General features: G+C 33.8%; 1 protein-coding gene across 1 annotated transcript; it reads left to right on the top strand.

The window, feature by feature from the left end:
• Positions 1–6,185: 6,185 nt before the first annotated feature.
• Positions 6,186–13,898, top strand: LOC146531667 (cytochrome P450 9e2-like). The gene is made up of 11 exons (XM_085198580.1): positions 6,186–6,326; positions 7,275–7,474; positions 7,851–8,014; positions 8,264–8,401; positions 8,909–8,919; positions 11,035–11,167; positions 11,393–11,494; positions 11,589–11,810; positions 12,040–12,137; positions 12,486–12,655; positions 12,959–13,898. The coding sequence occupies exons 1-11, from the start codon at positions 6,324–6,326 to the stop codon at positions 13,122–13,124; spliced, it is 1,407 nt and encodes a 468-aa protein (XP_085054706.1). The 5' UTR covers positions 6,186–6,323; the 3' UTR covers positions 13,125–13,898.
• The last annotated feature ends 230 nt before the right edge of the window (positions 13,899–14,128 follow it).

The raw sequence follows: 14,128 nt of genomic DNA, 5'->3' as shown, positions 1-14,128 counted from the left end.
TACATGTAGATTTTTCTGTTATATTTTTGTATTCCAATGAAATAAAAATAGTATTATAAGATTCCAGTTGAACGTATGGGTTCATTTTCTATAAGCTATTAAATAACGTGTACCTAGATATTTAAAATACTTTTGAAGTACTTGACCACTATCAAGCTATACATATATCCTCTGGGAGATCCTCCTACTGTTTAATAGACTTTCATTCAGTATTATCGATACTGTGTTACACTAGATTTCGACATATAATTTTGAGGAGCGGAACTCAACCCCGCGCGCTATAATGTTACCACAACGAGGTAACGAAAATATTTATCACCCCCCGAACGAGAATTGAAACCACAACTATTACGTTTACAGCAGACGCTGGCCTCAAATTTATGATAGCCGAAAATTATGTCTCGATACAAACACAACCCTACACAGAAACGAATCTAAAACGAGTCTGCAGATAAGTTTAAGAACAATCTATCACTGGAAGCACTTATATGCAATTGGGGCGGAATATGCTCCAACTAGCTTCAGATCTTGTTAAAATGTATGGAAAATTTAAAAATAAGTTATAGAGTTAACGCGGCGTTGAGTTTCACCGCTCAACTTTCAATACTTTGAAATCTCAGTGGAATCTTTATGAGAAGGGAGTGTCTTAACACTAAGCTCACAGGTTCGTTGTAAGCGTAATGTGTGTGCGATCGCCTCTCAGGAAAATGATTATTATTTTTAAATTATTTTCATAACCCTGCTCTTTAGGACAACTTCACGGCGTTGGGTTCCACCATTTAACACACAATTCAAAAATGAAGTCAGATATGGGGAACGGAGTGTCCTAGTAGGAGGGAAAAAGCGTTAAGCTGTGTAATATATAGAAAAATAATTTATAACACACTATACGATTGTGGATTCATATTCTTTTTCTTAGAAAATATATATGTATATACATATAAATTTAAAGTTTAGCTGTCCTAACTGTTGTCCTAAGCGAAAAACGGAGACCGCAATATCTGACAATATGTTATTCCTGAAAAAGTCTGAACAAATGTGAAATAGCTGCCTAAGCTATTTGTGTTTAAATATTGTGGGTACATGCCTATACAATAGAAGTTCTATTTTGAAAGTAGACCATGGACTATTTTGAAAGTATTTTATCAATCTGCGAATTACAATATGCTGTTTTTTTATATTTTAAGAATATTTTGCTTTCATAACTCAAGGTATCTCTTAAACGAGTATAACAGGACTTTGTAGTTAAAACACTCCAGTCTCCGCCTGTTTTTCTTAAGCCGCAAGACTTTTTAAATGAAAAAGTCAAAATTAAATAATCTATATATATTATAATTCTCTCACAAAGTTAGTAAAAAAGCATTTAGTACTTATCCCCCAATGAAATAACCAAACTAAAAGAATTTACAGCGGTCTTATTAACGTTGTACAAAATGAAAATATTAAACGTCAGCGACCTCAAAAAAAGGTATTACTGAAGCAAGAAAAACCCCTGTGTCATTAAAATTCCACAGCGTGGCCTCGTGTTAATTCAATATCCAGCTGAAACCGGTTTGAGGCGGTGCGAGGCGGTTAGTAGTTACAATGGAAGGGGCATCGTTGGTTAATTGAATTATTTAATTTGTGGTTACTTACTTTTGGTTTTGAGTGTAATATTATTATATTTAAAATATTTATATATTTTTTTATCTATAGTACTAATAAATAATTTAATGAAACTCAACCCCGCGCTTTGAACTGTTACCAGAGCGAGAAAATCGAATCGAACCCACAAACGTCGCGTTGCAGTTTGACAGTCAGTCAGTCCACAAACCACCACCACTATGAGTAGGTCACGAACCCATAATTATCAGAATAAGCAATTTGAATTATCGAAAAGCACTTGGTACTTCTATACAAATTGTTAGAATTTCTATTCGTAGCAACTCTGTAGAGACTTCTACGATTTCTCCAAAGCTACGCTACCCACAGATGCTACAAAGAATAATTATTTTATATAAATGAAAAAGAACAAATTAGCCTTAGCACACGCAAGGTCTAGATAATTTGCAAATTAAATTTAATTAGATAAGGCCAGCCGTGGCGCAGGGGCACGAGTGTGTGAATGTTAGCGGTACTGGTTGTGAGTTCGAACGTTCGTGGGGAACGGAGTATCTTAACAGGAGATTTCTTCTGCCTCCCTTGCTGTGCGCGGGATACAGCGAGAGGCTAAAAAAAATAATTAAATCCATGTCAAATGTTTTGAAGGTCAAGAGAACAACTAACATTATGTATGTATAATCCATTAAACCCATTTAATTTACCAGGGAAGGCAAAAGGAACCCGGGAACCTAGTGTCCTATGTGCGGATGGTAAAGCAATAAAACTAACAACCATATCACTTCTATATAATAATTTATAATATTCTTAGAAATCTACCACCCGATGGATAATACTCTCGCAATATCTGCTTTATTACCAAACTTTGTGTTATCATACATGCATATATAGTATTTGAGTTGAGTGTAGCGGACGAGCTGCCTGGAAATTAAGATTCTATCGATTGTTATTGACTTTGATTGATGGTTAAGTCAAGTAACCTAACCTTCTAGTACCTTTTCTCTGAAAATTTAAAAAATTAACAGCTTACTTACACATGTTATATCTAAGTTGTTTATACATTATTATTTTATGCTGTCACAGGTGGAACTATTATTTTCTATTTTAATTATTTCGTTCGTCTGAGGTTAAGTGCGAACAGGACTTCCCGAGGCGAACTTATACAAGTTGACAAATCTAATTTTGCGGGTGTATGCATTCATTTTGCATAAAATAAACTACAGATATAAGTTTGTAGTTGTTTTTTTTTATGAAATAATTATAAATTTTCAAATTTCGGATTTTTTTTTTTATTTGTATTGTAATTTCTCAATTCGTGTAAAATTTTATAATTATAAAACGAGGGGAAGGAGCCTATAGTTCTTGATACAAAATAGTAAGATTTTTGGTTTTCACGATTATTACGCTGACGGAGTGTCTAAACATTAGGTTTCCTCTGCCTACCCTGCTGTGTGCGGGTTACAGCGAGAACCTGATTTTCTTTTCATATATATTTCACAGACTATTTACTCATTACACAAATAACTTTAAAATATAAACCTTTTAACATTTCACGAGTAATTACGCTCGGAATTTCATAATACATTTTTCATATAAAATTATGATTTTTTCTACAATGACTGGTTATTTTACATATTTAACGTTAAAAGCTGTATTTTGAGTTTTAATTAATTTAATTTAGTCACCTTTCGCTATTTATGAAACACTGTATTATACTTTGTTATTAAAATAGGCATCCAACCGCGAAGTTACAAGTTAATTTAATATGTTAATTTCAATGTTAGTTATTGTTGCGCAGTAGTACAGTGTCTAACAGCAATCAGGGTAGTTCTGGATTCGGGGGATTTTACTAGAGGAATGGAATAATTTCATTTTCCCACTTTCACTAAAGTACGTCGGTCAGTCTCACCCCTTATATGGAATATCTTGAAAAATGAGCGAAATATGGAGAACGGCATTTCTTAATATTAGGTTCCCTCTACCTACCCTGTTAAGTCAAAAAAAGCGCGAAGCTGCTTTTGTAGGGTCCTCAAAAGAAAAAAAAAGGAACTGAAATTGCAAATTTTTTAAAAAGTTTAAAAAATGTTTATCATTTCATAATATATACATAATTTCATATTATTATGAATGGACTCGTGATATTCACCACAAAGGACTGGCTAACCTCATACAATTACTATTGAATGTGAAATAGAATATTTTAATTATTAACTTATGTATTAATTTATATTTAGTTTCGAGTGAAACTGGCATAACTTTTCAATTTGCAGATATTTTTTGTATTTTTTGAGATTCATGCTTTATTCCGCATATAGGATAGGCAGACGAGAAAGGAGAACTAGGAAACATAGAGTTAAAAAAACTTTGTTCCCCATGCATGCTTCATTTTCGAGACATTAGAGCTCAACCCTGAAATTTGTCTTAATCCTGAAATTTCGAATATTTTTAAAACCCGGCTTCGAGTTCTACTCTATACGGAAAGTGAGGACGGAGTGTCTTTAGTGTCTCTAGTGTTTTCCTCTGCTTAACCTGCCATGCAGGAAAAGTAAAGCCGCTTTTTTAAATATTTTTAAAGCTCTAAAGTCCATTACATAATTGTGCAAGAACTTATAGTATGTCTATATGAGCAACTAAGAATTATAATGTATTTTTTAATAAATATTACATATCACACTTTGTCTACAGCCGCAAATACAGCACCTCATCCTTAATTTTCCATTTGAAATTTTAATATAATTTGCTTTGAGTGGTTGCTGTCGGCACGTTTGTATGTAACATTTTAAATTTATATAAACGTAGGCTTTATATAAATAGAGTTAGCTGAATTATTATTTTAATTATCATTCGTTATAAATAAATTAATTATTCTATAGAATAATAGAGAGACCGTGGTGGCGTAGTGGAATAGCAACTAACCGATGGTTGAGGATTAGATTATCACTTGGGAAATTAATTTATCTCAATTACTAATACTCGAAGCCGTGATAGCGCAGTAGTTGAAACGTGTGAGTTTAGACTCGAGGGTTGGAAGTTCGATTGTCACAAGGAGAAATTAACTATGTACTAATATTATAAAGAGAAAAGATTTGTATATGAAAAACGAATCTTTACGAAAAAACTATCTAAACATCTATTGATGATTAATTAAAAAATATATATATTTTAAAATTAAATTGAAGTTTATTCTTTTCTTTAGCTTCACACTGTTTCCCGCATATAGCAGGATACGGAACGCAGGATACGGAACGGAACGGGGGGAAAGGGAACCTAGGAACCAAGTGTACGACAAATTCGATGGTTGTAGATTTAGCCCTAACTTGAGACAATGATTACATTTTTTATTTGTCACCTAATGTGTTAAAATTTGGAAAAGTCACGAAAACAAAAACAGAGTGTCTTAACACTTGTTTATTTCAATACATGCAAAGATGAAAATAATATATAGCTCGACATAGCATTATAATTAGTAAGCCGTTGGGTTTAGTCCTTAGTTAATTTTAATTTGAACAGACGTTTTAATTAACTCGAAACAGTGGGAAGGAGAGTAATTTAGCAAATATTAAGGGTTTTGAGGCAAATTCATAATTTACATTACAATACAGGGTGTGCTAAGTTTCAGCTCGTTTTAGATATTTTCCGTGCGGTCTCGTCTCTCAATGGGGTTCCACGTCGTTGAATTTCAATAAAATTGTTCTATTATATTATACAACTGTTATAATTGCTTCAATTTGTTTTTTTTATTTATGTTTGTTTACTGAAGCCGACGCAGCATAGCCTATAAGATAGATAGATAAAATTAACAGATGTGGGTTCGATTCCCAATTCGCTCTGGTAATAACATAAAAAACATAATGCTTTTAGAATTCAGCGGTAAGTCAGAAACGGAAATGTCTTAACGGAACGGAGTGTCTTAAAATTAACTTTCCACTTTCTCTGTGCCTAACCTGGGATACAGCGTGAAAAAAATGTAAGCTGGCAACTTCTAGTTTTCAGAAAACCAGTAACTCAGAAAAAAAATTGCCCCAAGTGGAAATCGAACCACAACCTTCTATAAAATTTAACTATACCAGTACACTACACCACAACGGTGTTATGTTATTAATTTTAAAAAGAATAACGTAAAAATCTAATTCCTAGGTTCATCTATACATCATCTTTTCTCATTTGCCGTGTGAACAGGCAGCTTAATTAAAAATTGTAATCGCTAAACGAGTATTAAGGCCACAGTGCGCTCTATTTACTTTATATCACCTTTAGCCTATCTGGGGCATATTTTCCTTACAATTTTGTCGCATTTTGTAGGGAGAACGGAGAGAAGTGAGAGATTTACTACTTGTTTATACTCTGATCTGTCCGAATTTGAAGCATTATGAATGGCGGAACTCAACGCCGCACATCCTTCATCAGAAATCGAAGCTAAAACCATCACGCTTATTGTCAAACGCTATATCACTGTGCCACTAATACATTCATATACTATACTATTATAAAATACTATAAAAGTATAATTTACAGATTATCTAAGTATATACTTAAGATAATTATTTGCAATTCAAACTGCATACGGATGTAATGATAAGTAAATATATAAATAACGATATTCCACAAACTACTTCACGCTGAGAGCACGTGTAATACGCACATATATGTTTAGACTGTCGTTTCTTAAAAACTTTATTAAAATTTGCTTAGTCGTTGTGAGTGAACTGTGATTGAAATATTACATGGTAAGATTTTAGGTATAATTTATTTTTTTATTGCATTTTTACGTGCATATTGAAGGGACAACTGGACTCAACAACTCGCTTTGTCTTGCAACTAAAGCAAGTATGAGTATAATAGCGGGAATCGAACCCTAAACCATTACGCTTAGTGTCAGACGCTGTGCTGCTGTGCCACAAGGTCCTCAAAATTACTTATTTATTACATCCATACAATATACATAGTTATTATAAAATTGTAACTGATCACTGTTTGTACATAGAAGAAATATAAAAAAAAAAACGATTGTTGGAGCATTTATCTAAACTCTATTTTTTTCTATTTTATCTGTGTGCTTGTGCACGCCAATCTCAGAAACATCTTAATCCATTTAAATGCAGTTTTCACCATTATATTTAATGGCCTCAATAATAATATAGGTGGTAACTGCGTCGTATCTTCAAACGGTCACCTTGATCTTATACTAAGGCTATATTTATATTCGAATCGTGTCTAAACACTATGCATATTTCTTTCTCCCTACCACTCTTTGATGCCGTATCAAAGAGCAAGAAAAGAAGCAATAAAAGTTAAAATTAATCACTGTGCCATAAAAATAATAGTATTAGTCATTGTATTATCCAAATAAACAATAAAGATAGTACTGTAGTTCAATCACTTCACGTTATCTGATAACAGCAGGATGCATCCGGGTATTTCTACGCATTGTGTCATATTAAATAATATATAATAGCTATGTTTTACCTGCGGCTTCCAAGCGGCGAAATAACTGGTTGTGTATGACACATGACATACTAAGTGCACGAAGTAACTTTAACTTACACTTTTTCAGCGTGGAAATGAAAATATTAAATGTAACATTAGGAATACAATCCACAGCTGTCAAGTATACATTCGCACGCTTGTACTCCTGCGCCCCAAGGGCCTCAATTACAACTTATTATAATTTCCAGATGATATTGCTAATATGGACGTCAGTACTGATAGCAATCATAGTCCTGTATTTTAACAAGGTGTACACTAGGTTCAGCGATCATGGAGTTAAGCATCTCAGGGTGGTGCCCTTCTTCGGCAACATGGCGGGGATTTTACTCAGGCAAAGGCACTTTAGTGATCAGTTAGAGAAATTGTACCACACATTCAAAAATGAAAGGTTAGGTTTGTCATACATGTCATAATTTAGTTTAGGGTTCAATTCAATTTCGGGAACAGAAAACAGGTTATTTTAGCCTACATGGCAGGAGAAACAGTAAAGTTGTTTTTTAGGGTTCTTCGGAACCTAATCTGTATCTCCTGAACCGTTTCAGTTACATATTTGAAATTTTCATAAATGATATATTTTTGTTGCCGCTATAACATAAAAAACAGAATAAAATAAATATTCTCTTCGATCCGCACTTGGCCGTTTTTTTATTTTTTTGCTTACTGTATTATTTAAAGTAAAGGCTTCAAATTGAACTGTATCCTAAAATATTCTAAACCCACAATCAACAAAATCATTATATCAAAATTAATAATTTTGTCCCCAGATTCGTAGGCAGCTATGAGTTCATGAAACCTACAGTAATGATACGCGACATTGAACTAGTGAAGAAAATTACGATTAAAGATTTCGAATATTTCATAGATCACAGAGCTTTTGCTGACGATAAAGTAGAACCACTGTTTGCCAGGAATTTGTTTGCTCTAAAAGGTAGGAGTAATATTAACATTATATTATATTTTAGGGTTCCGTACTGAAAAAGTAAAATTTAACCCTATTACCAAGACTCTCGTCCATCTGTAATGTATGTCTCTAAGTATATATGTATATATAGAAATTATTATCTAGTTTTATACAAAATAAGAATGCTACAAGAGTCATATGTAAGTACCATCAATTTTACTTTTAAATATTATTTATAAATTGACTGTGTAATTATTATTTACTAATAATACTCAGGTGAAGAATGGAAGGACATGAGATCAACTCTAAGTCCGGCGTTCACGAGCTCCAAGATAAAGCTGATGGTGCCCTTCATGGAGGAAGTCGGAGAGCAGATGATCAGAGCTCTTAAGAAGAAGATCAACGAGTCTAAGAGTAAGTGTAAGAAAGAGATAAGCAGCTTGACGCATCTGTTAAAATACAAAATAAATTATAAGCAAAAAATCATTTTTAGAAAAAGCTTTTATTTAAACGCTTTAAAAAGGAGAAAATAAAATTTGTCTTTTAAATTTTAACTATCAACTCATAACCTCATTGTACACAATTTATATGATCATAAAAGCTTGTCGCCCGATTTACTTGTGTAACTAAACTATAATAACTAACAGTATATAAATGCTATATAGCACATAACTAGTGCTAATTTAATTATGTAAAATCTGCTAAATTAAAATTTTTAAAGTTTCAATTTAATTAAATATTGATTAACGCGACAAGCTTTTATGATCATATAAATTGTGTACAATGAGGTTATGAGTTGATAGTTAAAATTTAAAAGACAAATTTTATTTTCTCCTTTTTAAAGCGTTTAAATAAAAGCTTTTTCTAAAAATGATTTTTTGCTTATAATTTATTTTTTACTTTTTAGTTACCACTGTCTAGGTTTCTCACATGTACCACGATTCCGCTTCTATGGTTAGGAATGCTGTTGGCGACACTAGACCCTTCCCGATTACAGTAGGGGTTCACCAGGGCTCGACTCTTAGTCCGTTCTTATTCAATGTAGTGCAGCCTCCATGTATGCCGACGACATAGCAGTCATTGACGAGAACCGACTGACGCTGGAGCGTAAAGTGAACCTCTGGAAGGGTACGCTTGAGAACGGCGGTCTTAAACCAAATGTGTCGAAGACCGAGTACATGGCCTGCGGGAGCCCGGACTCGAGTAGGATCCTTATAGGTCCTGAGCCAGTCGTTAAGTCAGAAAAGTTCAGGTACCTTGGATCCGTTATGCACGAGTCTGGAGGCATCGACCACGATGTTCATGGCCGGATAAGTGCTGCCTGAGCCAAATGGCGGGAGGTCACTGGTGTGGTCTGTGACCGAAGAAAACCGCCAAGCTCAAGGGACTTGATATACAAGAGCATCATACGACCGGTTCTTTTATACGGCAGCGAATGTTGGCCAGCACTATCTCGGCACACTCAGGAGCTTCACGTCACGGAAATGGAGATGCTGAGGTGGATGTGCGGCGTAACGCGGTCTGACCGCATACGCAACACATTCGCTCGAGGTAGTCTTGGGGTCCGTGACGTAGCGGATAAGTTCCAAGAGCGCCGCCTGAGATGGTTTGGCCACGTTACTTGCCGGTCTAAGAACTATGTCGGATGCAAGTGCCTTGCTATATCAGTTCCTAGAGTGAGACCTCCTGGACGCCCAAGGAAGCGCTGGTTGGATGTCGTGATGCCGGATATGGGAGCCAATGGTCTAACCACCGAGGACGCTAAAGACCGCGCAAAGTGGAGTAGGTTGAGTAGGAAGGCAGACCCTGGCAATAGCCGGGATTAATGCCAGGAGGAAGAAGGTTTCTCACACTAGATGTCATATTATTTTTCTAATTATTCTCGGCAAGCCCTTTCATTTGATATCCATATTGCAGATTTGCAAAAATAATAACTATTCGTTCCTCTTGGATGGTCCCCCATATTGGATTTAGAATGACGTCACATTATTTCCCAAGTTGCTCTTAAGAAGCCCTTTCATTTGATACCCATATTATAGAAGTGCATTAAATATAACTATTCCGTCATCTTGGATAGTCCGCCTTATTAGATTTAGAATGACGTCACATCATTCTTCAAGTTGCTCTTAAGAAGCCCTTTCATTTGATACCCGTAATGTACAAGTGCATCAAAAATAACTATTCTGTTACTTTGGATGGTTCGCCATATTGGATTTAGAATGACATTATACTATTTTTCCAGTCACTCTCAATAAGCCCTTTCATTTGATACCCATATTATAGAAGTTCATGAAATATAACTATTCCGCCATCCTGGATGGTCCGCCATATTGTATTTAGGATGAAGTCACAAACCTTATCGTGCATTGTCATTCAAACCAAACGTGTATACAAAATTTCAGCTCAATCGTACGAACATACCTTTCATTATATGAAAGCACAAAAAACTTGAATCGTGTCAATTCTATTGGATTTCAAGTGATGTCACATTATTTTTCTAATAGTTCTCAGCAAGATCTTTCATTTGATACCCATATTGCAGAAGTGCATATATAACTATTCCGCCATCTTAGATGTTCCGCCATATTGGATTTAGTATAACGTCACATTATTTTTAGAGTTACGGTCAACGACCCATTTCATTTAATATCTATATTGTAGAAGTAGACCAAATAGATACTCGGCTATCTTCAATATCCTCCTTATGGGATTTAGAGTGACATCACATTATTTTTCGAGTTGCTCTCAACGAGTCCTTTCATTTGATACCCATATTGTAGAAGTACATTAAAAATAACAATTCCGCCATCTTGCATGGTCCGCCATATTACATTTAGAATGACGTCACATATTTTATCGTGCATTGTCATCCAAAGTAAACGTGTATACAAAATTTCAGCTCAATCGGTTGACGATATCTACTTCAAAATTGAGCTCTAAGATTTCACCCGAACCCACATACATACATTGCAAGTTAAATAAAAGCTTTTAATAAATTTGGGATATTTTCTAAATTATTTCATATATAAAAGTAAAATTATTTACAGTATTTGAAAATCTCTTTATTCACGACCCGTACAAAGGACTTCTTTATCGATCTCGTAACAAGTACAATGAAGAACAGAGAAATGAAGAATATCATCAGACCCGACATGATTCATCTTATGGAAGCAAAGAAAGGTATTTTAAGCCTTTACCTATTTCAAAGCCGTTAAGTTTCACCGCAATATTTCGAAATTAATAGGAAATAGAGTGTCTTAACACTAGGTCCCTCTGCTTACCCTGCTATATGCGAGATATAGCGTAAAGCAACCCTACCATTTATAGCCCTATCAAACATAAAATTAAATTTTTAATCATTACCGCTATAAATATTTTATTATAAAATGCTTTTAAAATATTTAGGACGTCTCGCTCATGAAGAGAAAACAGGAAACGATGTCACCCAGGACACTGGGTTCGCTACTGTTGAAGAATCAGCCGTCGGCAAAAAATCTATTAGCAGAGGTACGTATTTATTTGAAATCATTGTAATTTTTTACAAAATTACATAATAAATATATATATTAAAAATAAAATAAATATTATTTTTCTTTTTCAGTTTGGTCTGATAATGACTTAATAGCTCAAGCAGTATTGTTCTTCATCGCTGGCTTCGAAATCATATCTATTGCGATGTTATTCGCATTACACGAACTGGCCGTACACCCCGAAGTACAGGACAGATTAGTTAAGGAAATTAAAGAGGAGCATGTTAAGAATGATGGGAAACTAAACTTCAATGCTATACAAAGCATGGCTTACATGGATATGGTGACATCAGGTTAGTTAATTTTATTTTTTTATTTTTTTGTGATATTTTTTAGTGTTTAATAGAGGCCAGTCGAGGTGCAGGGGCAGAAAGTGTGACTGTAAAACCGACTGGTTTTGAGTTTTGACCCCACTCGAGGAGATGAAATATTACTGTTATACTTATTACAAGTTATTTAGGATATAATCAATCTTTTTAACATTTTGTAAAGATATTTTTCAATATGGAAGTTGCTTTTCAGAGGTTCTAAGACTTTGGCCGCCAATATTGGCGTTAGACAGACAGTGTCTCAAAGATTACAACATGGGTAAACCAAACGGCGAAGCGACGGACTTTATTGTAAGTTAATATTTTTACAGAAGAAATTCACAACTCAACACGCAATGCCTCTAAAAAATTGGCGATTGTGTGGATATTGGGAAGGTTCATTAGGTTCCCCTTGCCTTTCCTGCTATAGGTGGGATACAGCGTCAAGCTATGAAATATTATGATGTCTATTTGCATTATCTGTTCTGCAGCACTGGTAACAAGATTAAATTGAAATTAAAAAGAAGAAAAAATCGAATATCTTAAAATTTTGACGGTGTAGAGAAATGGAATGTATTTATTCTAGGTTCTCTCTCTCTACCCCTATATGCGTTTTACAGCGTGAAATTTGTTTGTAGTAATTTTAATTATTCTCCATAGATGAAACAAGGCGAAATACTATCAATACCAGTATGGTGCTTCCATCACGACCCAGAGTACTTCCCAGACCCCTACAAATTTGACCCTGAAAGATTTTCAGAAGAGAATAAACAGAAGATCAATCCCATGGCATACATGCCGTTTGGTATTGGCCCCAGAAATTGTATTGGTAAGTATTTTATAGAATAACCTTGTAGTCATATAGTATATAGCTATATAATTAAGTCGCTTGATCTTCGAGTTACTGTAATAAGGCCACAGAGATATCTTGAGGACCCCCTGGAAGGCTTTATGGCACGTAATGTGTCTGATAAAATGACGAAACATCAGCACAGCTGCACGTTTGTCCGTACACAAGACAGTGCCAGACGTGAGTATTACAGAAGAAGAATGAAACAAAGGTGGATCTGCTAAGTTACTGCACTAAGATATCAAATACAACAGATAAATGAATATATCATTATTTAATTGTATTCCCCTTTCGCACTCTGCGAGCTCAAGTCTCTGCTGTACCAGATCCTACTTCACATGGAGGTGTCGCCCTCGGAGCGCACGTGCCTCCCCGCCCAACTCTCCACCGAGTCCTTCAATCCACGCATGCTTGGTGGACACTGGCTTAGATTTAAGATACGAGATTGAAATGTATTGAAAAATTTAATTGTAATATTTTGTTAGGGCTTTTTAATGTGTTATTTCATATAAGAAAGTCAACACTTACTATTTCCAATATAAAGGTAAAAGTTATTTTGTCGTATTAATTCATTGAACAAAGTGAAAATTCGAAATTAAAACAAAAATTATATTCCTTATTATAAAATATATAAATGTCAGTATTGTCAGTATCCATATATTTAGTGACATAATGTAAAAACAAAATGTATATTATATTTATTAAGTGACATCGTATGTTGAATTTGACATAACAATAAGTATGTATGTTTAAATACAGAAAACATTAATTTTCTTTTTTTAAGTAAATAAGTAAAAAATAATACGGTTCTATTTTTACAATTGCCACTCATACATCCATTTTATTGTATCACGTTATGTTTTTTCACAAATATTTTTTTCCAAGATATTGTGCAGCATTGATTACTTAAAAAATATTTTCTTAAATTATTTAAATTATTTTTAATAATCTTATTTAACAAGGGAAGAGAGTCTAAATCTGAATTCGCATTTTTGAGAAATTCAAAAATCCAAGACATATTCTGATTTTATTTAACATTTTATTAACATATCAAATTACATAAGAATTCAAACAGTTGTTTGGTGCCTGTGCCATTTTTATTTTAGTTTTTTTTTAGTTTTTACCGGTGCAATTTTTATTTTAGTTTTTCGTTGCTTAAATTAATTGAAAAACGATTGTTTATATAGAAGTCAACTTTGTTTCTAATTATAGAAAAATAAATAATTTAAATTTTATATTGAGTTTTATTTTATTTATATAAAATTAATTAATTTGGTTATTTAAGTCTTTACCTCTCTTCATCTTACGATCAAATGAAAAGCAAAACTATATTTATCAATAAAAATCATAAATTGTGTCGCGCTTAAAAAAAAATTACAAAAAGAAAAAATATTTCTTTGTATTTCAATAGATATTTTACAGATGAAGAATGAATACCTCTTTACCAGAGCGA

The sequence above is a fragment of the Heliconius melpomene genome, chromosome 15, assembly GCF_056956725.1.
Source record: "Heliconius melpomene rosina isolate 202511_hmr_F chromosome 15, ASM5695672v1, whole genome shotgun sequence".
In the NCBI taxonomy this organism is placed as follows: Eukaryota; Metazoa; Arthropoda; class Insecta; order Lepidoptera; family Nymphalidae; genus Heliconius; species Heliconius melpomene.
Note: the sequence above shows the minus strand (reverse complement) of the source record. Positions and strands in the feature narration are given on the sequence as shown.